Source organism: Eleutherodactylus coqui, chromosome 5 (genome assembly GCF_035609145.1).
Source record: "Eleutherodactylus coqui strain aEleCoq1 chromosome 5, aEleCoq1.hap1, whole genome shotgun sequence".
Classification (NCBI taxonomy): Eukaryota; Metazoa; Chordata; class Amphibia; order Anura; family Eleutherodactylidae; genus Eleutherodactylus; species Eleutherodactylus coqui.
In genome coordinates this window covers 71773562-71797286 of record NC_089841.1, presented here as the reverse complement: position 1 = coordinate 71797286, position 23725 = coordinate 71773562, and the positions used below count along the sequence as shown (strand labels likewise).

At 44.6% G+C, this 23725-nt stretch overlaps 1 protein-coding gene across 1 annotated transcript in view; it reads right to left on the bottom strand.

The window, feature by feature from the left end:
* The window catches only part of PHF24 (PHD finger protein 24), a 184715-nt gene that overhangs the window by 5688 nt on the left and 155302 nt on the right, over positions 1-23725 (bottom strand). Inside the window, exons 4-7 of the mRNA XM_066602714.1 lie at positions 17696-17774; positions 8706-8908; positions 5760-5926; positions 1692-1793 (exon numbers count right to left, since the gene is read on the bottom strand). Of these exons, the coding sequence (XP_066458811.1) occupies positions 1692-1793; positions 5760-5926; positions 8706-8908; positions 17696-17774 (551 nt within the window). The remainder of the gene's footprint in view (positions 1-1691; positions 1794-5759; positions 5927-8705; positions 8909-17695; positions 17775-23725) is intronic.

Sequence of the window (23725 nt, the reverse complement as noted above, 5' to 3'; positions counted from 1 at the left end):
CCCTTGTTTAAGGGAAACCACAACTTTGCTTTTCATTGCTGACTGAATAATATTAAAGGGGTTATCTATTTCTTGAAAAAGTTTTAACGAAAAAAGGTTTGGCACAGTGTTAGCCAGTAGAGCAAAATGTGATTGTTCTCTGTGGGAGAAACCGAGCAATCTTGTAGATATGATACTTTTTATTGGCTAACAAAAATGGTGGTCTTGAGTGCAGTTTCATTAGCCTGATGAAGGGTCGGTAAGAGAACCACCCGAAAGCTCGCTGTAACATCATGTATTTTTGTTAGCCAATAAAAGGTATCATATCTACAAGATTACTTGGTTTCTCTCACTGAGAACAATCGCACTTTAAAAAAACTATGAAACATGCTACAGTAAGTGTGATGAAAAAAATAAAATAAGTCATACTCACCTCACCCGATCTGCCACCACTCCTGTTCCACCAGTGCCCACCTGCTGCTCACCACTGCCTGCTGTAACAGTGCTGGCGTCACAACAGTAGTACATGTGACTGCTGTAACTAATCACTGACTGAAGTGAGCCGATGATTGGCTGAAGCTGGCACATGAATTAATAATATTAATTTTTATTTACATAGTGCCAAACATATTCCACAGCGCTTACAGAAATAGGGGGATACAGAAAGACAAAAGTACAAAAATACAAAAACCATGGTTACATGTAGTAATCAGTTGATGGAAACAATAGGCTTGAGGGTCTTGCTCCAATGAGCTTACATACTACAAATAATGGGGCGATACAGAAGGTAAAGGGGCTGGAGATGTGCCTGGTATGGTGAGGAGGAGAGTGTGGGATGCTATGGTCAGACATTAAGCCGTGTGGTGGCTGAATCGATGTGACTGCAGGGGGGGGGGGGGGGGTTGATGGCGACTAGCAAAGTTGCAGTCACTAGGACAGGGAGCACGTTATCAGGTGGAGTACACAGGGGTTTGGTTTAGGGGATATGCTATGTCTCCCTAAAAAGGGGCATTTTTGGAGCACGCCTGAAGTTTTGTGTGCCAGGAATTGCCCGGATAGTTTGTGGTAGTGCGTACCAGAGAACTGGTGCAGCTCTGGAGAAGTCTTGGAGGCGGGAATGGGAGGTTCAAATTAAAAGGGCACTCAGTCTGATTTCATTAGCAGAGAGGAGGGCCCTGACGGGGTGGTGGATTGAGATGAGGAAAGCAATGTAGGGTTGCACAGTGCTATGATAAGCTTTATGGATGAAGGTAGTGAGTTTAAATTGAATTCCGTATTTGACAGGCAGCCAGTGCAGTGACTGGCAGAGGCATCTGAGTAGCGGCTGGAGAGGAAGATGAGCCTGGCTGCCACATTCAGGATGGATTGGTGGGGGTAGAGCCTGGAACAGGGGAGGCCGATCAGCAGTGACTTGCAATAATTGAGGCGAGAGTGGATGAGGGCAACAGTGAATGTGTAGATCAGCTACAATACTAGATATAGACCCTGAACAGAAGGGGTGTTTCAGGGAAAAGAAAATACTTTTTTTAGCCCTGGAAACTCCTTTAACACTGCTTGAGATTGAAATTGTACTTTAGTGGTCAAACCAAATTATCTCTGTAGTTGTTGCACAGCTTTGAAATTCTTGCTGCAACATCTCAGAAGTGCTTATACAGCAATAAAAGCTGCTCCACGTACATGCAGTTTGTATATAGTTGGAAGGATATAGTCACCTGTTCTCATCTGGGTCTGTGGTCAGTGGCACCTTTTCTTGGCTTTTTCCACTTGTGCTGCTGGCTGGGCTGCTTTCAGACATGGGCCCAACATGGCTTATACTGGAATAAAAGATCACAATTTATTGCAGATTATGGGAGATAAGTCAGAGTTAAGTGATATTAGTGATTCATTATAAGTGATGGACGTCAAGCCATTAGCCGCAGCGAGTGCCTCCATAACCAGGCTAACCATTGGGGTTTCTTAAAAAGGTTCTGTCACTAGATTCAAAAAGATTGATTTAGAGCTGAGGTCCGAGTCATGAAGGTGGGCCATGCCAGCTTCTCCCTGTTGGCTGGATGCAGAGTGACAGATATCTCCCTATAAACGAAAAAAGAGCTGTCAGTCCTCAAGATTCGGGCAAGAAGCAGCCAGCATGGCTCACCTCTATGATTTGGAGCTCAGCTTTGAAACCAATGTCATAAACCTGGTGACAAAATACCTTTAACAAGACCAACAGAAGAGAAACCCATCAATGCCACCAATGCCAGTGTGCTCCTATAACAACACCAACAACAAAGCCACATGGGCTAACAATAGATACTGCGTTGCATTCTGAGTCCCATTACCAGCTGAAGTGTCACAGTTATATCCAAGCCAGATGCCAACAACACCTCATCTGGATGAATATACACTATTTGAAAACTCAGAGAACAAAATTATTAATATAATGAAACTAACAATGGGCAAAGAGAAACCTCACCCTATCATACTAATATGGAAAATCTCAAAGTGGAGTAGCGTGATGTCTGGCACCTGGGGGATACCTAGACTGTTCCTAGCTGTAAAAGGGGGTGACCATTAACAGATGTAAATAATAGTCACAACAGTACTAGGAAACAGATGTAATACCAAATAATAAATAAGAACACGAGGGACTTATCTGACTGTGAGATGGCACCAGGAGGTCATGGACCGGACCAAACCTCCACCATGCAAAGGAATAACTGGCACCCAATGAGAGGAGGAGCCAGAATATATACCAAAGTAATGGTTGATTGGCTGGCTGGGAAAACCGCCCCCCCCCCTCCAACCAAACAAACTCCCACTTTAGCAGACTGATGTTTAGACGTCAATGACAAAGTTCATGCACCAACACTGTGGTCACATGAGTCCCGCTTCCATGTCATACCACTACAGTCCCTATATAGTCCCAGCTACAAAGATGCCATTTGCAGCCAAGGAGCAACTTCTTCAGTGCTCCTTGGCATTCTCCTGCTACATTAATAATACTTGCGTTGGAGTTCGTAGATTCATTTTTGGGGAACTTTCAAAGGGCATGTGGCTATAAGCATAGAAAAATGTAAAGCATGGTAAACTGGTGGCATGACGTTCCAAGCTCTGCCAACTGATCATCTCTGTCTCTGTTTGTTAGGCAACTGGCTGCAGAAGTAGCTCTCCCCCACTACTCTGTCTGCAATAGAAAACCATATATACCAACCGTGCCCTTTGGATAAGCCCCACCATCATAATGGAAGTGATCAGTCTTTGGGTGAAATACTTTAGCACTGAGCACAGCGTACTTCTAAGCATTCTCTTTCCATATTCTATACTTAACATCCCGACTTGTCTTTTAATTCTTATATAAATGGCAAGGGCAGCATAATCAAATAAAGTACAATGTGGATATTATGAGGCCAGTAATAGAATCTACACATCTCCTTAATCCGATTATCAGCCTATTGCTTGAGAAAATATAATATTTTATTGTTGGCTAAAATAAAAGACATGAGAGAGTAATTATCTTTTATTAACGAGACCATTAGGGACGTTGTGTTCTGCATATTTATTAGTTGAGTTAAAACCTAATATCCTATAATGCCGGATGTTTTATCTCAGTGCACTAAGCACCAACTTCAATTTATCTTACTGAAAAAATATCTTGGTACAACAAGAAAAAATTCTAATAAAACAAATCTACATTTTTTGAAGCCTAGCTGGATGTCCTAGTTGTACAACACTTCTCTATATGCCATATTAGTACCTGTGCAATTATGGGGGTTACGTGACTTGAGATCCACCCCTTCATGAGCCATAGATGAGAACTTCTGCAAGTTGAAGACTTAAATGGGTTGTCCAGTTATTGGACAACATTCCCTATATAGCTGCAACTGCGTTAAGTTAACAAAAAGAGATGTACTTACCTTTTCTCTGGCATGGAGATCCAGCGATGTAGCCCTGGCACCCAACTGGTGTTGTAGAAGATTTTGTCACATGAAGTCACCTGGCCGATGCAGTTAATCAGAGGCTGCAGTGTCGCTGGCCAGATCTCGTGGCATCAGCGCTCATATCCTGGGTGCCATGACGCCAGGAGTTTAGAATGGTGATCCTGCAGTCTTGGGTTAGCTGCAGTGGTCAACTGACTTTCTTTGAGGACATTTTCCACAGCAAATACCAGTAGGCCCCACAGCAGGGGAAGGGTAAGTACAGCCCTTTTTGCTATTTTAACACAGTTGCAGCTATCGGGTGGAATGCTTTCCAGTGACTAGACAACCCCTTTAATTCTGTTTGGTTCGGCATGACGATTTACACTGAATGGCCACTTTATTGTAGGTGTTCAAATCGTTCAGCAGAAATGTTGGCCCCTGCAGACAGGAAGCAGTTCTTGCAGTTGCCGCAAATTAGATGGCGGTCCTGATATGCTCTGAAAAGCTGACAGGAAGGGTTCATCAATTCATGCTGCTTGCGCCAAATTCTGACCTTCTATCAGCATGATGCAACATAAATCCCGGATTTATCTGACCAGATGATGTTTTTCCACTGCTCAGTGATCCACTTTTTGCACTCTTTTGCCCACTGGAGTCTTTTCTTTCTGCTTCCAGTGAAACTTGTTCTCTGCTGTTATAGCCCATTCATGCCAAAAAATGATGAGTTGTGCATTTGGATGTCTTAGTTGGAGCACCAGCATTATATTCAGCTACAATCTGCTTGCCTGTGCAGCGCCTGTTCATCAGAATAATTTCTGCCATCCTTCTGTGACCCCTTTAGGCCACAAGTCGTTTTCTTCCATAGGATCCCCTTCGGCTGGGCGTTTTTCCTTGATTGCACCATTCTCAGTATATGGTCCACACTGTTGCATGATAAAATCCCACAAGGTTGGCAACTTCTGAAATACTGGCCCTGGCTAGTTTACCACCGATAATGAAGCCTTGTCAGAGTACTCAGATTACTTGATTTTCCCATTTTAATGTGGATTCACTTGTCACTTGATTTTACGCTGCACTCCGGGGAGTCACGTGTCTAATATTCATATAGGGTAGCTCCATTTGTGAAAGGGCAGTTGTCTCTAATAACGTGGCCATTCAGCACATTGAACGTTCACTGTGTAATGTCATGGGGATTTTATAGAGAGACACAAGGAAGTTGTGGCGTGCTCCCACACATGCCATAAGGCACTATATGGCAGCACAAGGAGTGCTATAACCTTATTATTCGGACCCATAGGGAATCTGCAGAGTTGTAGCTGTAGGGGTTGCAGAGGTAGCATTTGCAAAGGCGTCAATGTCACATCAGAAGACATCAGTATTATAAATAGCACTAATTAGGTGGTGTATGCTAAACCTGATAATATGTCTCTGAGAACCTGTGTGTCACCCTACGAGGGCAAAGTAAACAATTTTTCCATTTGCATGAGCCATGAAGTTCATATACCCCTTACATGAAAGAGCACAATGAGATCCTCCTTCTATAGTACCAAGGAGTACCAAGGTACTCCTCCTATATCAACCAAATGCTTTCATACAGTGTTTGCTATCATGCAAGAATAACACATTGTGTCGTTTAGCCCAGGGGTCCCCAACTCCAGTCCTCAGGGACCACCAACAGGTCATGTTTTCAGGATATCCTATAGTAAAAACACCTGTGGCAATGTGTGAGGCACCGACAATAATTACATCACCTGTGCAACACTGAAGAAATCCAGAAAACATGACCTGTTGGCGGTCTTTGAGGACTGGAGTTGGGGAACACTGGCTTAGCCAAAGCACATACTTGACAATTGTACCCCAGTATCAGAGGTGTAGTCTCACCTGACATTACAGGAAGCAGCCTCTTTAGATTGCTTACGGAACCAGCCATGCTGAGCTTTTCGGCACTCATTGCCTGTAATCAAGCCATCATTATCCTGGTCCAGAGTCAGAAACGTGGCCCGAGCTCTCTCCCGCTCCTTTACCGATAAGAGTCTCAGCAGTGAATTCTTTTCAAAAATAAATTAAATACTGTATTACATGAAATCACGACTTGTATTATAGATGGAATGTAATTAAAAGTGAGACATGTTAGTACAGTATATCATGGCATGGGGGTTAGTACAGTTGCACTGTATCATCAGAGCTATGTCTTTGACCATGGACACCATCTATATGAAATTTGTTAGGTTTTTTTTGGGCTCATTTCAGTTTCTTTTAGGTTTTCTGATTCTGTCGTTGAATGCTCTTTAATTTAGTATACTAGATTGACTGAATGTTCCCTATGCGAACCTAAAATGTTTAGAAAAAATGGTTGTAAATGTTTTAAGAACTGTTGAGCCGAGGATTTGGCTTGAACTGTTCGCCATCCACGGCTTGGTCTTCCATGTTTCAGGGACATGGCAACAGTCAAACTGGCAAGCACTTGATATGAACATCGCTGACCAATGCTTGATTCTCCCTAGCGGCACTTGTTCCAAATTACAAAACAATGTATATGCAAATAGAGTTATACCGCTTGGGTCAATGAAGAAAAGGATCAGGCAGCAATTTTCTTTCAGAAATGTATTTGTGCAATATTAATAACCTAACACCAGAAGCAGCTCATATCAGTCTGTAGAGAATAAACCTTCTATCACTATACCAAAATAGATAAAATAGAGATAAAAGTCATAAAGTCATACTGTGAGCATTCATTATCGAGAATTCACAAAAGTTGGGAGCCAGCCAGGAACAGAGATGAGAACACACGTGTACATTGAGGAAAAATGAGAGATCAAACCTACTAGTGTCAAGGAGGAACTTATCACTACGGAAATCACAAAAATATAAGGAACCTATTGTAAGGCAGCTTACTCTTTTGTTTATTTTTTTTGAAACATTAATTTTCTCTCACTATGTCTGCTAATGGTAGAGCAGTATTGCAGTTGCACCAGGGCCCAGGAGCCTTAGGGTCCCTATGAGGCCTCTCTTCTTCATATAGGGAGCCCAGTACTATGAATAAAGCATTATAGTTGGTGGCCCCGTTACAAGTTTTGCATCGGGCCCAGGAGCTTTAAATTACGCCTCTGGTTGGGGGCCATGTTATAGGTTTTGTATTGGGGCCCAGGAGCTTCAAGTTACGCCTCTGTGTTAAGGGGTTAAGAGAATTTGGGGGGGCCCAAGATAAACTTTTGCACTCGGGCCCATGAGCCTTTATCTACGCCTCTGCTCTAACCTGTTAGATATCATTATTCTCAGTTCCATCACTCTCTTTCTTTAACCCCTTCCCTCCCCATGACGTAAGGGTACGTCATGGGAGCGGGGTACTTCCCGCAAAATGACGTACCCTTACGTCATAGGGATAGCACGAGGTCATAGCAGATCTCGCGCTATCCCGCAGCGGTAGCCGGCTGTCACTAGTAGCCGGCCTCCCGCTGCGACAGCAGGGGGCATCGGAGATGCGCCCACCTGCCGTCTAAGTAGATCGCGGCAGGGAAAGGGTTCGCAGAGCTGTCATTCAATAGCTGAGAGCTGCCCCTGATTGGTCCCTGCGCTGAGCCAATCAGAGGCAGCACTCACTCACCCATTCATGAATTCATGAATGGGTGAGTGAGAGCTGCCTCTGATTGGTGAGGGCTGTAACCAATCAGAGGCAGCCCATTCAGCAGGCGGGGATTTTAAATCCCCGCATGCTGAATACTATTCAGAGCAGTTAAGGAGAACTGCCGGCCGGCCGCGGCTGAACTCCGGCTGCAGGGACAAGGTGAGTATATATATTTGTTTATTTTTACACATTTTTGGATGATTTTCAGGGAAGGGCTTATATTTTTAAGCCCTTCCCGAAAATTCATCCCGTGCTCGCCGGCAGCCCATAGCTTTCAATGGAGCCGGCTGTATTGCCGGCTCCATTGAATTCAATGGGCAAACATCGTTCTTCTCTGCCACAGCTGTTACAGCTGTGGCAGAGGAGAATGATCATTGTAGTATATGTTCTCAATGGGGTCGGCACTGCTGCCGCCGGCCCCATTGAGCGCATATATAGAACACAAGGAATCGCAGATCGCAGATAGGCGCGACCTGCGATTTCTCGTGTCCTATAATTTATCGGACATCTGCATAAAAAGCGGCCATGTGTCTGATACCATTGCAAAGCAATGGTTCTAAATATGCGCAGATCGCATGCGCATGCGCAAATCGCGGGAAAAAACGCCCGTGTGACCGAGGCCTTATGCTGCATTATTAACGCTTAAAAAAATCTATGGCAGAATTGATGCGTTTTCTCTCCCTACGATCATAAAAAAAATAATAAAAGTTTTACAATATAGTCTATGTACCCAAAAATTATACCAATAAAAACTACAGTTCGCCATGCAAAAAACAAGCCCTTTACAGCCGCGTTGACGGAAAAATAAAAAAGTTATGGTTATTGAAAATGGAGATGAAAAAATGCCAAAAATCGTTTGGTCCTCAACGCCAAAATAGGCCGTGTCCTTAAGGGGTTAATGACTTTATTATTGCAACATACTTTTTAGTGACTAAAGAGGTATTTTAACATGAACAGAAAACCAGTGGGTAGGAAAGGTAAACTACAGCTACTGAACGATAAGGAAGGCTTTGCCCTAATAAGCTCTACAATGGCAAATGCTGCTCAAGGAACTACCCTCGCCCTGATAGGTTGGGATCCCAGAGGTGGGCCTCCCATTTGGTGGGTATTTATGACATATCCTGTGGAACAGAAGTAAGTATAGAATTAAGAAACCAACAGTAGTTTCATCACTTGCATGCAATAGTGCAAAAACAACTGACCTGTGAGCGCATTTTTTGCAGTAAGCAGATAGACTCATGGGAAAGGAAATCAGCCCACTCTATCTGCCCCTTCTTCTCGGAATCCATGGAGGAGAACTGTAAACTGGCTTGTTCTTCTAGCTCATCACTCAATTGCTTCTCCTGCATTCGCCGGTTCACAAGATGTTTGTAATGGAGGAAGTCATCCAGGTTAAGGGTACATTCTGTGTTGAGAAGTAATGATCAACAGTGAACTCATTAGTATACATCTTTTAAGACACTATGAAGAAATGTAAGCATAGAATGAATCCAGTCACATCCTTTAAATACAAGCCTCCATAATATTGAACAATTTCTAGAAAACTAAGCCAAACTAATTCTTGACTATGGCCAAGTTTGAGAAGTTTTTCTAGATTTGTGATTTTTGAGCCTTTTTTTTTGGCCAGCACTAAGATGATGAAGATAACATGATTATTGGACAAAGGATGAGCACTCTGTACAGGTTTCCACCAGTGAAAGGGTACTAATCAGAGTTTAGCCCCTGGTCTCCCGACTGAGGCCACGGCTATAGTACTTACACTGTTTTTCATAAACGTGGCTAATGGGTTTTCTAAGAGGCTCTGTGCACACATCCCTTTTTTGTAAATTATAGCAGAGACTGATATGAATAAGTGGTGAGAGATTAAAATCAACTTTTTTGATTTCCTTTTGGACAATCCTATTCCAAAAATGAGACAGCATTACATAAAAGAATAAAAATCACGTTGCAGATGTAGCCACGTAGATTGATGTGTGGTCTGGAGGGTTACATGGCATAGTTGAAAAGAGACAAATGTCTTTCAAGATTAACTAGGCAATGGGAGAGTTCAGAGGTTGAGTTGTACAACCAGAGTCAATCTGGCCCAACACAGTACAAGAATATCCTCTGGTGGTTCTGAAATATGCTGCAACCAATTACTAGCTATCAAAGGTCACTGCTGTGACCAATGACTAGCTGTAGCAGCCACGTGTTCTGGTCAGCAGCAACCAGGAAGGACAGAGTTGTTGTGAAGGAATCATAAATCATGAAAAAACCCTTCATGATACCTACTAAATAACAGGTTGGTCCACATTTTTGGACCATCATGACTTTCAATCTGTCGGGGAACAGATTCCACAAGGTGGTGAACATCCACCACGCTCAACTTTATCAATGTCCACTTCAGCAGCTTCGTCAATGCATATTTAGCAGTTAAATGGGTGCAGATCTTACAACCCTTTCTAGCATATTCCAAACATGTTCAATGGGGTTACAGTCTGGTGCATTTTGGGGCCAAGGCAATGTGGCGAATTGATTATTGTTTTCCTTTAACCACTTCCTTGTGATCCAAGCTGGGTGACAGAGTGTTATCCTGTTGAAAGATGGCACTGTTGTCAGAAAACTTCTTGATAATATGGGTGCAGATGGTCAGCTAACAGGTCCCTGTAACATTTACCAATCAATGTATGTTGTGATGACCAACAGTCCTAGGCCATGCCAGAAAAATGCTCCCCAGACCATGACACCACCACCACTGGCCTGTTGAACCCCAACAGTATAGCCATCAGATACAGCTTCATGCTGTTTATGCCTGATGCAGATCCAGACATCTGTATGGTTCAGTGGCAGATGTGACTCGCTACTCCAGATGACCTTTTGCCATGCGTGCAAGGTCCATTGATATTTTTACTGGGCCCAGACAAGCAGGTCATTAGGGACACACTTGTCAATCTTCAGATACTTAAGCCCAGTTGACATAAGATACTCCTGATGTTCACGGTCATTGTGGAAATTTGTCTAACTTTCCCGCTATTGTACTACTTGGTCAGTTGGTCCACTGTGGCACATCATTGCTGAGATACCAGATGTGTGACCCAATGCTCACCTCTAGGATCAACCACAAGTAGCCTGCCGTTGTGTGATCTTCTGCAAGATACTTGTCCATGGTTCAACCAATCTTGGTACACTCTTGATACCATGGTTCAGGAATAGCCAACTGCTGTGACTGTTTAAAAAATACAGCCACCATGTCTTCGAGCACCAACTATCTGCCCACAATCAAAGTCACCACATTTACCCATGACTACCAAATGTTGCCTTCTACTGCTCAGAGAAGAGGTCAGGTCAACACATTATCTGAGAGTAGATTCTGATGTGGCCATCACATGGTAGCGCGTTACTGATGACAAGGTCTCACGCACCAGTAGTGATCGTTCAGTGTATTTTTCATGGGTTAAAAAACTGCTAACCAATAAGACCTTACCGATATGCACTTTATGGGAAATAACAACAACAGCATTTACAATAGAAGTAAGATTGAATGTGCACATGTTCTGTGCACGGTAGAACTGTTTCCTCTAATGGGAACAAGGCAACAATCCTATTAAACAAGACCTGTGTTGTGTATAACGAATGACTCGTTCCCAAGGAGCAATCAATCTCCGTCCCAAGAGCGCTTCCATGTTGTTATTTTGGCTATGAGCCCCCCCCCCCCCCCCCCCTCTCTGATAGGATTATATAGAGATTGAGTTTGACTCCCATTATTTCTCTATGTGCACCGAGCAGCAGATGTTATATAGGATTGATTGCTGATGAAATGATTGCTTCTTGTAACCAACCCAACTTGAACATGCAGCACCAGCTTTAATTAGGCAATTACAAACTGAAAAATTGTATGTGTAGCAATAAACAAATAGGAAATGTAATTATGGCTGAGAGTACTTGTGACATGCGGGTAATCAGCACGTGGGAGACACAGAACCAAGGGCTAATGGAATACAAATGCATAGACTCATCACTGGATCATAGCTATATTATGGGAGAGCCGAAATCTAAATGTATTTTACATCATCATGCCCACTCCCCTCTCTAATAGCAACATATTTCTATATCATTAAAGCAAATGAGGGGAAATAAACCAATCTGTTTTTTTCAATAGAAAAACACTAACAGATTTAAAATGTTTTGAAAAACTCATTAGTTTTCGGCATCGGATGTCTATTGACCTCAATGGTAAATAATGCGATATATTGATTCATCTGCTTATGACGGGACCCAAAATACAGAATATTGTGTCTTTTGGTTTACTTAAAGAGGTTTTCCTATGACTTAAAATTGCTTCACAGTCATTCTGTCCTTCCTGGTTGCTACTGACCAGGACATGTGACTGCTGGAGCCAATCAGTGGCTAGAGAAGGCCACTGCTGTGGGCAGTGATTGGCTGCAGAAGTGACATGTCCTGGTCGGCAGTAACAAAAAGGACAGAATGGTCGTGAAGCAATTTTAACTTGTGGGAGTAGCCGTTTTAAGGAGCTGGACAGAATTAGATATACATGACCCCTTTAGTCCAAAAACAGCACCACACTTGTCAACAGGCTGTGTGTGGTACTGCAAATTAGCTTTATTTACCTCAATGGAGCAGAGCTGCAATATTTACTAGGGCTCTGTTGACATTTGTATTCAGGTTTCAAACTTTAATGGATCTGTCTACAATTACTTTAAATGTATTCAAAATGTGATGACAAATGAAAACTAAGGCTTTTGTTTTTTGACGGATCCATCCAAAATGGAAGCATTAGCTTCCATTTGCATCTGTTTTAACGGATCTAGATTGTAGCGTACGTTTTTTTTCTAGTTCTTTCTGAGCATGATCAGATGAACCAATGGGTCCATTAAACGAAGCAAATTATTAGGGCTCACTCACATCTGCATTGGAGCCTTCACTGCAGATTTCCATTACAATCCAGGATACGATAGCGCTGGGTAGGAAAGGAAGCTAGACAGACCCCTTATAATCAAAGGGGTCTGCCTGGCTCTGTTTAGGTTAGGCATGTGCCGAATCTGGTGTAAGGGGTGTGCATCCAGGCTCCCCATGTTATCGCATTGTATATATATGTGTCTTAGTGAGCAGCAAAACGAATAGTGAGGATGCTGAGGACTGGGGGGCGGTGGGGAGGAGAATAGCAGAAGAGTTAGAGGAAGCGACCAAGTAAGGGGGTGGGGCCAAGTACTGAGAAGAAGAGAGGGAGGAAGGGGAGGATCAGTCTGCAGTGGGAAGAAGAAGAGGGAAAACGTCCCGGGCACACCTACAAGAAAGAAGAATGGAGCAGCTAATCAGGCAGATTAAAGAAGTTGTGGCCAGGGCACCCAGTGGCTCGTGAAGATGGCTGAAGAGCTGGGAGCGCCGGCGGCAGCGGAAGCCGGGGGAGAGGGGGACCCACCGAAGATGTCCAGCGGCACGGAGCCCAGCGGAAGACCCCTTAGAAGAAGGCACCCCCCGGCCAGGCTGAGTCCCAGCCCGGTCGCGCAGAGAGGAGGCCGTACCGGCAGTCCCCAGGCGGAGAGATCAGTAAGGAGCGGCGCGGTCGCAGCGCATGGCCGACACACCCGGACGGAGCGGAGCTAGGAGCGGCGGGGAGTGCTGCACTAACCTTCAGCGGCGAGGCGGTGTCCGGGTCGGGAAAATGCCGCGGCTGCCAGGAGAATAAGGAGCGGGGAGAAGGAGCGCGCCCCACGTGACTCCTTTGGCGGGCGGAGGGATCCACAGGCCGGATGTAGTTCCGACCTCAGGCCTACACAGGGAGTAGCAAGCAACAGGGGTTACAGGCGCGAGTCTCCCTCCAGCCCTGAGAACAGCAGCGGGGGGGGGGGGGAGGAGGTGCAGAGGGGTTAGTTGAGAGGGGGGGTGGAATGGGCAAGAGCCAGCGATACTGCGAGAGGGGGGGTGAGGGGGACAACGCGGGCTGTAGGGACGGCACATCATCGGCATCAGAGGGATCCGCAGTGGCACAGAGGGACTTATTTTCCCCAGCAGGTGTAGCCCTTATGAGGCCAGACAGGGCGCGTTTGCCAGTTAGGAAGGCAAAGAGAACGCAGGGCGGGTGGGGCGCTGAAAATTGCGCGCGTTATTCTAGTTCAGGCCGCGAGGTAGAAAGGGGGGGTAGGGCCCACGCGTAAGGTAGGCGCTGGCGGGGAGATGAAGCGCAATGGCTTAGGTTAGCCAGGGGGGAGGGTGGGTGGGCTAGCTCGTCGTCACCTTTATCAGAGGAAGAAAGCGTTAGGAGCAGGAGGCCTACGTTAGTTGGTATGAGCGGTCGGTCAGAAGCGGTGTCCGGAAGCGCAAGGCGTGGCAGCCGAGAGGCAGAAGCTCAGGCTTCGCGGTCTATTTTATCTTTGTCACCGGCTTCTTCCACAGACATTAGGGAAGTCGCAGGCAGAGCGCAATGGTTTCGGCTTTTGGGGGTTCGAGAACGAGGAGCCCGAGGAAGGGTGAATGAGTTGAGCAATGACGGTTTAAAATTTGCCGATTCATTATTCTGTGGTGTAGCCCCGTTAGGCGTGGGCCTGGCGGAGGACGTGGTGGAGAAAATTAGAAGTGGTTGGTATGTGGATATCTGGTCATTGCTATGGGTTGAACACATCGCTGTGGATAAAGAACGCTTATCAGAGCGCGGGACAGATAAAAAAGCGAAGGTAGCAAAAACGTTCGGAAACTGGTTGCAGGCATTTTCGATTTTGGCCCAAGTGGTGGGCCAACAGCACCCACATAAGGGTCCCGAGTTACTTCTATACATCAATACGATCCACAGTGCTTACAAATTACACGGAGGTTCGGCGTGGTGGCGATATGACGAGGATTTTCGCCGCCGAATCTCCGTCTCCAAGCATATAAGCTGGGCGACAAAGGCGACTGATGTCTGGATTCAGTTAATCCTGGTTCAGAAGTCATCGAAACCGTTTTTTCAAGGAGCGGCCACAGGCGCCAGCGGGCAACAGGCTCCTGTGGCCCAAAAGCCCTCCGGCTCCTGTTGGGCTTTCAAAAAAATTTTTTCCTTTGATGGTGGCTATGGAGATTTGGGGATCGATTCTGGTGAACAGGAGCATTTGTTTTTGGTCAGACAACCAAATGGTGGTGAGAGCGGTTAATAAACAATCGTCTTCCTCGTTATTGGTGCTGGCGGCATTACGCCATTTGATACTAAGATGTCTACAACACAATATCAAGTTCAAAGCGAGACATGTGCCAGGATATTTGAACAAAACAGCTGACGCTCTTTCTCATTTCCAGATGGAGGATTTCAGGGAGCTGCACCCGACGGCGGATGTCGAGGTTGTATGTTGCCCGGCTTTCTTGTGGGAGATAATAGAAGAGAGCTCCTAGCTTTGGTCCAAACGTCCGTAGCGGAATCCACATGGAAGCGCTATAATAGTATCTGGATGGGATGGCTGGCAGCTGCTGGAGGATGCTGAGGACTGGGGTGCGGTGGGGAGGAGAATAGCAGAAGAGTTAGAGGAAGGGACCAAGTAGGGGGGTGGGGCCAAGTACTGAGGAGAAGAGAGAGAGGAAGGGGAGGATCAGTCTGCAGTGGGTAGAAGAAGAGAGAAGACGCCCACCCAGCTTCCCTCTGAGCTGAGGGGGGGGGTGAAAATTATTGTTGATTCGAGTTTTAGTTCGTCAAGGAAGTTGTCACAGCTGGTGTTGGCAGAATTAAGGACTTTCCTTGCCAGCAATGGAATGGAAGGGCTTTTCAGGCCATTATGGGCTTTCTTACGCCTTTTACAGTTAGTTATACGTTTTCAAGTTCAGTAAGACAGTTTGTCAATGGCATGGAAAGAGAAAAGCGGAGTTAGATATTTGTTCAAAAATATTTTAATGAAAGCTGTGGTCTACGCACAAAAAGCCAGCATTGTTTCCTTGGTTTTTATTTAATAGTGGGTGCATGGGTTAGGTTGGGGAAAAGTCCCCCCAGTCTTAAGAGGGGATGGTACCTGGGATGTGGAGGAAGAGGAAGTGGATCAAGGGCCATGTTAGACTTTTGTGGAACAGCGATGGATAGAGAAGGGTGCTGGTTTCCACTTGTGAGTTTCCCTTGCTCCTACAGGGCAGATATCATAGGAAACGGACTCCGTCTGCTCCGGGTATAATGGAAAAATCATAGCGGGACTGCAAATCGAAAGGACAAGTTCGGCTCCTTTCCGCAATCCTGGGCCCGGGTGACCCCAAAGGAAAGATGGAACTTTTCTTCCAGTGAGCTGATTTCTTTGTTGGCAGAGTGGGTTGAGCAAAAGCTTTCCTCTGCTCACAACAGCTTGTTCTCCTCTTTAAGTAACACTGCCCTGGTGAATTTAACCGGCGTTGGAACTGTTCAGTGTTCTACTAAATAAAACGTTGGAGTTTGATACTGGAGTGTGGAACTTGAATTAAATGCTTTATCATGCTATGGAGGCCAAGGCCAGAGGACTTCACGCATGTTGACTCCGGCTGGTCCCAGGCACACTCCGGCTCCTCAGGTAGGCCCATCTCAACAAGCTAAGTAGACCTGGTCCCTGAGCCCATGCCAGTACCTGAGCCCCACCGTACAATGGCACTTTCAGATTTACCATTGTTCAGTCTCTAAGATGAAGCTGAACAATGGAATAAAATAAGAGTGATCTGAGCGTGTCCTTGCAGGCACAAAGGGAAGGCTGTCCATTTGCATCCATGTAAGAAAAAAACAAAAAAAATGATAAGCTCCTTTATCAGATTTTCATTTTTTGGACAGAAAAAGATATTGCAGCAAACTATTTTATTAGTTTAGAAAAAGATCTGAAAGCCCTAAAAACATCATTGAAACCATAGACAATTAACCCCTTCCCACCACAGGGCGTAGGTTTACCTCCTGGCTGAGAAGTTGTTCCTGCAAATAGATGCAAACTTACGCCCTATGGATGGCACAGGCTTAGAAACTGAGCCTGTGCCATTCACAGCGGGAAGCCGTCTGTGACTGCCAGCCAGCCTCCTGCTGTTAACCCATTACATGCTGCAGTCAATTTTGATCACGTTGTGCAAAAAGTTCATAGAGGGAAGTCATCAGTGTCCGGGTCTGCTATGGCCTATGGTAGCTGATAATAGCGATAATACATTGCAGCACAGAGGCACTTTGACGTATGATCACAGCGATCATAGCTGCACAGATTCAAGTTTTTACAGGGACATAAAAATGAGGGACATATTATGTATCATCACACCCATAACGACCTGTACAATAAATTGAACACATTTTTAATCCTGCAAGTCAAAAACAGTAAAAAAAAACTCCTGAACAACTGAGCCGAAATGCTTATTTTGTTCCTTTTGCCTACCTAAAATCCAATAAAAGTTATCAAGAAGACATGTATGTGCGTCCCCCAAAATTGGTACAAATAAAGACTACGCGGCGTTCTGGCTCCGCTCCCTTCTTCGCGTCATCGCGTAGCTCCGCCCAGTCACGTGTGCCGATTCCAGCCAATCAGGAGGCTGGAATCGGTACACATGATGGGGCGGAGCTACGCGATGACGCGAAGAAGGGGGCGGAGCCAGAACGCCGCTGCTGCCGGACAGACCCGAAGGCAGAAGACCCTTCTGCGCAAGTGCGTCTAATCGGGCGATTAGACGCTGAAGTTAGACGGAGCCATGGAGACGGGGACGCCAGCGCAGGGAAGGTAAGTGAATAACTTCTGTATGGCTCGTATTTAATGCACGATGTATATTACAAAGTGCATTAATATGGCCATACAGAAGTGTATAACCCCACTTGCTGCCGCGAGACAACCCCTTTAAGGGGTTAAATTGAATTTTTTTTTACTTTTTTTCATCCCTATGGCGGAATAGAAAAACACAAGAAAACCCTAAACGCAGATATAAATAGCGCCATAATGTGGTGCTGTTTTTATTTGGAAAAAAGCAGCCATATTTTTCTTATCCCTTTAAATAAGCGTCCATTTAAATCAGCTAGAAGTGGATGGGACCTACCTACAGCCCCCCGCCCCCTCTGTGGAGGAACCTTTCTTTTCCTCTTTTTATAAAATATGCGACAACAAAGAAAATCTATGATGTAAATAAGCCCCATGGCTGAGGTCAGCTGCTCGGGGGTATACTGAGACTTTATTATGGCGTCTGCTAGATAACCAGAGTCTCGGCAGAACATAATTGTCTCTACGCTGCAGTTATTAAGACGGAATCAGCGAGTCCTCACCTGGGATTACTTTACATTGACTGAACGTCTCCATCAGGCTGTACATCTCCTCCTCCGTCAGCAACAGGTTCAGATTGTCCTGCGGGAAAACACATATCAACCAGCGATGTAGACAGAGAAATGGGAGGACTAGTAATTAAATCAGCGAAAGTGAATGTGCCGATGTCATTCCCATTAAAAAGAACACGGTATAAAATCGACTAATACTCAAAACATGGGGGGAAAGTTGTCACTGTTATCACAGACACCGGACATAAGTGGAACAATTGCCTGCATGTTACAAGCTACATAAGACAGAGTTCTACAGCCGCCTCTTCTCGTAGACGTGATGAGTCTAGTAGAGATGCCAGGTGGGGCGTACAAAGAGACAGACTGACACTATTTGCCTTACACTGGCCTCAGTGCCAGTTTTAGATGTTTGTACCCGTTTCAGTTGTACTTAGCCCCTCACATAATGCTTGAATTTGTTGTGTTGTGACCAGCCCCTTATCTCCTTTCTATACTATTCTGCATTACCTGAACCACGATGTGTGTAGAATACGTTTTCTTTACAGCACTGTCTGATCTATGAAGCCTGATACTTGGCACATCCAACTACGTTCATGCCTGATACACAATGTTGTATATACTGCTTGATTACACTATCCTACCAGTGGTAATAGGGCACCTGAGCAAGAATCAAAAGAAGTATTAATTTCCGTATGTTAATATTTAGTGGGGCTCCTTTGGCCCTAATAATATCAAATATTCTCTATGGCATATTTTCTACTAACATCTAATACATTTCACCTGGTATTTCCCTCCATTCATCCTGTAAACGTCTGGCTAGTTCTCTCACAGTTCCAGTTTGTCCCAAAGATGTTCAGTAGGGTTTAGGTCAGGACTCTGTACATGCCAGTCCAATTGTAGAGCATCCATATGTTCAAACCAACATAAAGCAACGTTGGATTTGTGACAAGGCGTGCTGTCTTGTTCGAGGTATTGCTGACTATTCCCAGAGTATTGCCAGATTGTTGGCAGCACATAATTGTCTAGAAGGGAACACCTCCATGTTCATGGTTCTTGTCACTACAACCAATAGACCGAGACCATGTTATGTAACACATCCCTAGATCATAACCGAACCTCCACCCTACTTACCTGTTGGCACAACACACTCAGGCAAAGGGCATCCCTGGGCATCCTCTACACCCATGCATGTCCATCTGATTTAATGATGGAGTAGCATGATTCGTCACTCCATAGAACATTCTCAAATTGCTTCTTATTACGACGCTTCTTGCACCATTTTAGACGGGCTGTTACATCTTCTTTGAGACAACTCACTAGATGTTTCAGGATGAATGAAAGGAAACACCAACTTAAGTGCATCAGATATTAGTAGAAAGTATGCCAAAGGAGGAGAAGCATTTTTTAATTGATTCTGGCTTTTCCTTTCCCGGCTACATAGTGCTCAATGAGGGCTATGTACTAAACAGTGAAAGTGGAAGTGTTTCTTCTACTGTGCGACCTGGCGATCATGTGACCGTCTGATGCCCTCTGTCAAAGCAGAGCTGCAGGGTCCTAGCAGACCCTGATCAGCTCTGTTAGTGACTATTGTCACTACAGTGGGGTATTTTCCCCTATATGTGAATGACCACCAGAGATCTTATATGATGTAATGGTGGTCATAGATGGTAAAAAAATAGTTACAAAAATAAGTTTAAAAAAATTGCAGAATAAAATAAAAATATATACATTAAAAAAAATGACCCAAAGCCGACGCCAACCAAAACCGTTGCCGTATGCACCCTGTAATCCAAACCTTTACATATTATATATCAAATTGTCTGAAACGAAATGAAGAACCCATTCCATTTTTTTATTTTACCACAAATATACATTTTTTTTTTAAAAAAAACAACTAAATTTAAAAAAAAAATCATTTTTTTAGCGTTTTTCCCTCAATAAAACTGAAAAACAGAAAAAAAGTCAGTGAAAAAAAGTCAGTAAGAAGGAAAATGCAGCAAAGAAATTTTGGTAGCTGAAGAAAAATAGGGCAGTAAAACCACCACATGGGTAAAATCTCTAAAAAGTGTTAATTAAAAAAGGGTTACTTAAAGCCTATCGCAAAATGATTATCAGCCTAAAATACATGCACTTGAGGGCTTATTCACAGGAGCGTATATCAGCTGCTTTTTTCACAGCCAGCTGATATACGCCACCATCTGAGCTGTCCTTACCGCCTCTCTCCTCCCCTCTGGCTGTTTGCAATAGGAGGGGGTGGGATGGGGCGGAGCTAAGCTTCCACCCCTTTCTCTTGTCCACAGCCAGCAATGGGAGGGGGCGGGACAGGGCCGAGCTTTTCCCAAGAAGAAAGCATCACTGATGCTACAAAATCACGTTTACATTGCAACGATATCGCTGTCGCCTGTGTGAAAGAAGCCAAAATGAAAAAAAGCCCCTCCAAAGGTGTCCTATAAGGCTTTAAAAAAAAAAAAAACATTTCTAATAGTTACTACAGATACAGATTCTGGAGCAACGCAACATTTTTATTTTCGGTCTGTGTGGACGTCTTTTGTCAGGTAAAAGGAAACGGATTTTGTATTCCATCCATTAAAAGCAGCATAAGGAATTGTCTGATTGCCACCTATGTCAATCACTATTTACATGGGACTGCTAACTTGGACCGACAGATATAACGATACTGCCAAGTTTAGCCTGCTGCGGTCCTGGTGAATGTCGGATCCACACCAAGGCTGCGCCTCTGTGCTACATTTTGGCAAGTCTGAAATCTTTATCCTCATAGACCGCAGCCACAGATATAACTTCCCTAAGCTGACACACTCATTAGCCGTGTCCTGTGGCATGTTCATTCTCCAGGGAACGCACTGTGTATATAATATGATATTAAATCACTGCTTTGGTCCCTCTAATAAAACGGAGAACAATATTAATATACATTAACTCCGAAGTAATTACAGCCATTAATCTCTGCTCACTCTATTCCTTCTATATTAAACCCTGGTGGGGCGGAGAGCGGGGGATACGCTGACAGATGATGGTATATATCTACAGTCCTGACTTGGAGATGCGGGCTTGTAGAGCAGGGCAGGTCACGCCGGGGACTCGGCTCACAAGAACATTTGTCACACATGGCTCGATTCAAGGTAATCACAAATATGGCATTACTAAATATGTACAGATGTGGCAGAGTTGTAGCTATAACTTAGATCAGTTTATTGTATGTAGTAGAGTTCAGTTTGTCTTATTTGATGGTCATAGGTAGTAGGGTCAGAATTAGTAATGGTCAGTAGTAGTAGTGGTCAGTAGTAGTAGTGGTCAGTAGTAGTAGTGGTTAGTAGTAGTAGTAGTGGTCAGTAGTAGTAGTAGTGGTCAGTAGTAGTAGTAGTGGTTAGTAGTAGTAGTGGTCAGTAGTAGTAGTAGTGGTCAGAAGTAGTAGTGGTCAGAAGTAGTAGTGGTCAGAAGTAGTAGTGGTCAGTAGTAGTAGTGGTCAGTAGTAGTAGTGGTCAGTAGTAGTAGTAGTGGTCAGTAGTAGTAGTGGTCAGTAGTAGTAGTGGTCAGAAGTAGTAGTGGTCAGAAGTAGTAGTGGTCAGAAGTAGTAGTGGTCAGTAGGAGTAGTGGTCAGAAGTAGTAGTGGTCAGTAGGAGTAGTGGTCAGTAGGAGTAGTGGTCGGTAGGGTGAGGGGTTATTCACATGTGGCAGATTTGTTACAGAATATTTTGCAACTGCACATTCATGTGAGTGAATGGGGATTGCAAAAATCTATATGATTGTTGCAAAAAAACCCAGAACATTCAGATGAATGTAACCATTGCTCGTTCGCTTAGATTTCTGTAATACGTCTGTTATGTGTGAATATACCCTTGCGTTTGTTAGACTTACACTTTTCCATCATACATGTCTGTTGGCTAGGTCAGAATTGGTATGGCCAACTTTCTCAGATGCAACTCACATATATCCATACATCTCTGGCCTGAAGTCTGATATGCAAGAGCTGAGCATGTACTGCAGTTAAAGAGGTTGTCTGCCCTCTTTTCCACTGATGAACTATCCTCTGGATAGGCCATGAGTAGTTAATGGACAGAGGTATGATGCTTAGGACTACCTGTCAGTGCAGCAAGCCAGATGTTGTCATTAGCCATCAGCACAGGAATTGCAGGAGTTGACTTAACTACTATTGAGATGAATGGGAGAGCCGCGCTGCTACGGCACTTCCTGCTCCTTTCCTGGTCAGCTACGTCACATTGAGTCCTGACCAGCAGAGGAGCAGGAAGTGACATAGTAACACAGCTCTCCCATTCATTCCAATGGAAGAGAAGCTGGCGCCGGCACTTCCACCCCTGTCCACTTATGACAACATCCTGGACACTGCACTGGACAGCGGGCCGGATGATCAGCTGATAGATGGGTGTCCCAAGCGGCGGACCACCGTCTGTCAACTACTGATGACCTATCCAAAGGATAGGCCATTAGTGAAAAAAAGGGCAAACAACCCCTTTAGTACTGGAACTATGTAGTGGATATGCCTACAGCCAGTATCTGGATATTCAAGCTTCGGTGGGGCATAATCATGAGTACCATCACTCAGGCTCTTCACCAGTAAAACAGGTCATTCTGATTTCATCACTGTATGTATAGCCTCCCCAAAGGTACCGTGCTAATAATTTGTTCAGGGGACAGTTAACAGATTTAGTCATTTGGTTAACAACATTTCTGCAAGACTAAAGGTTCATTTACACATGCAGATAATCGCTCAAAATTCATTAGAAACTGACAGTTTTGAGTGATCATTTTGCATTAGCTACTAATGGGCTAATCAGCCCATTAGTAGCTAACCTGCTTCATTTGCATGTATTTAGAGAACAGTTGGTGGTCTGTTCTCTAAATACATCACTATTGTTCTCCAGCAGGACAGCAGCTGAAAGAATGTTATCAGCACTGCCCACGGAGAACTCAGCGATGGACGAAAAGTGCACGGTAAGTGCATGATGGGCACACATTTACAAGCAACGAAATCGTTCAAAAGTTGGCTTTTGAGCAAATTTTGAGCGAAAATCGTTGTGTGTAAAAGGGCCTTAAGTTATTTCGGAGAAGACTCCTATTTTCAACCAGCATCTAAGGAGCAATTTGCCCCCGGCCAGGGTAATCCATTTATTGGCTGTGATAATTCAATACTGCATGCACAATATTAAGGAAACCCTATTTATAGGTTATGGGCCGAGTTATAGCAGTAATGGAATGTTAGTAAATTGTCTGCATTGTATCCAAATAAGGGCTCAGTCACACGGGCTTTTTAACATCAGATTATTTGAACGTTAAAAAAGATCGCACCAATGCTTTCTAATTGCAGTGGTCACATGTGCGAATTGTACATGCACAAAAATGACTGCAGTGAAAATGATAGGACACAGTTTTTTAAAATGCGGCTAGCTGTGGCATCAGTATTTTTTGAATGTGAAACCCCTGTATGCTCCTTGTGCTCAATGAAGCCAGTGGCAGTAGCGCTGACCCCATTGAGAACATACAATGAAGATCGCGATCCTCTGGCACAGCTGTGACAGCTGTGGCAGAGGAGCACGATGTTCTCCCATTGAATTCAATGGAGCCGGCACTACAGCAGGCTCCATTGAAGCCAATGGGCTCCCGGCAAGCCCCGCTGTAATTTTCGGTGAAGGGTTTTAAATATAAGCCCTTCCCTGAAAATCATCCCTAAAATGTGTAAAAAATAAAAAATATATATATATACTCACCTCTCCGCAGCTGCCGGGCTCAGGCGCATCCAGATGGGTCTTCTCCTGCACTGCTGTGATGTGCTTTCAGCAGGCGGGGATTTAAAATCCCCACCTGCTCAAAGGGCTGCCTCTGATTGGCTGAGCACTGTGACTAATCAGAGACAGCTCTCAGCTATTGAATAACACCTGAGAGCTGCCTGTGATTGGTCCCTGCGCTCAGCCAATCAGAGGCAGCACTCACCCATTTAGTGAATTCAATCAATGGCAAACAATGCTGTCACAGTGTGCAGTGACA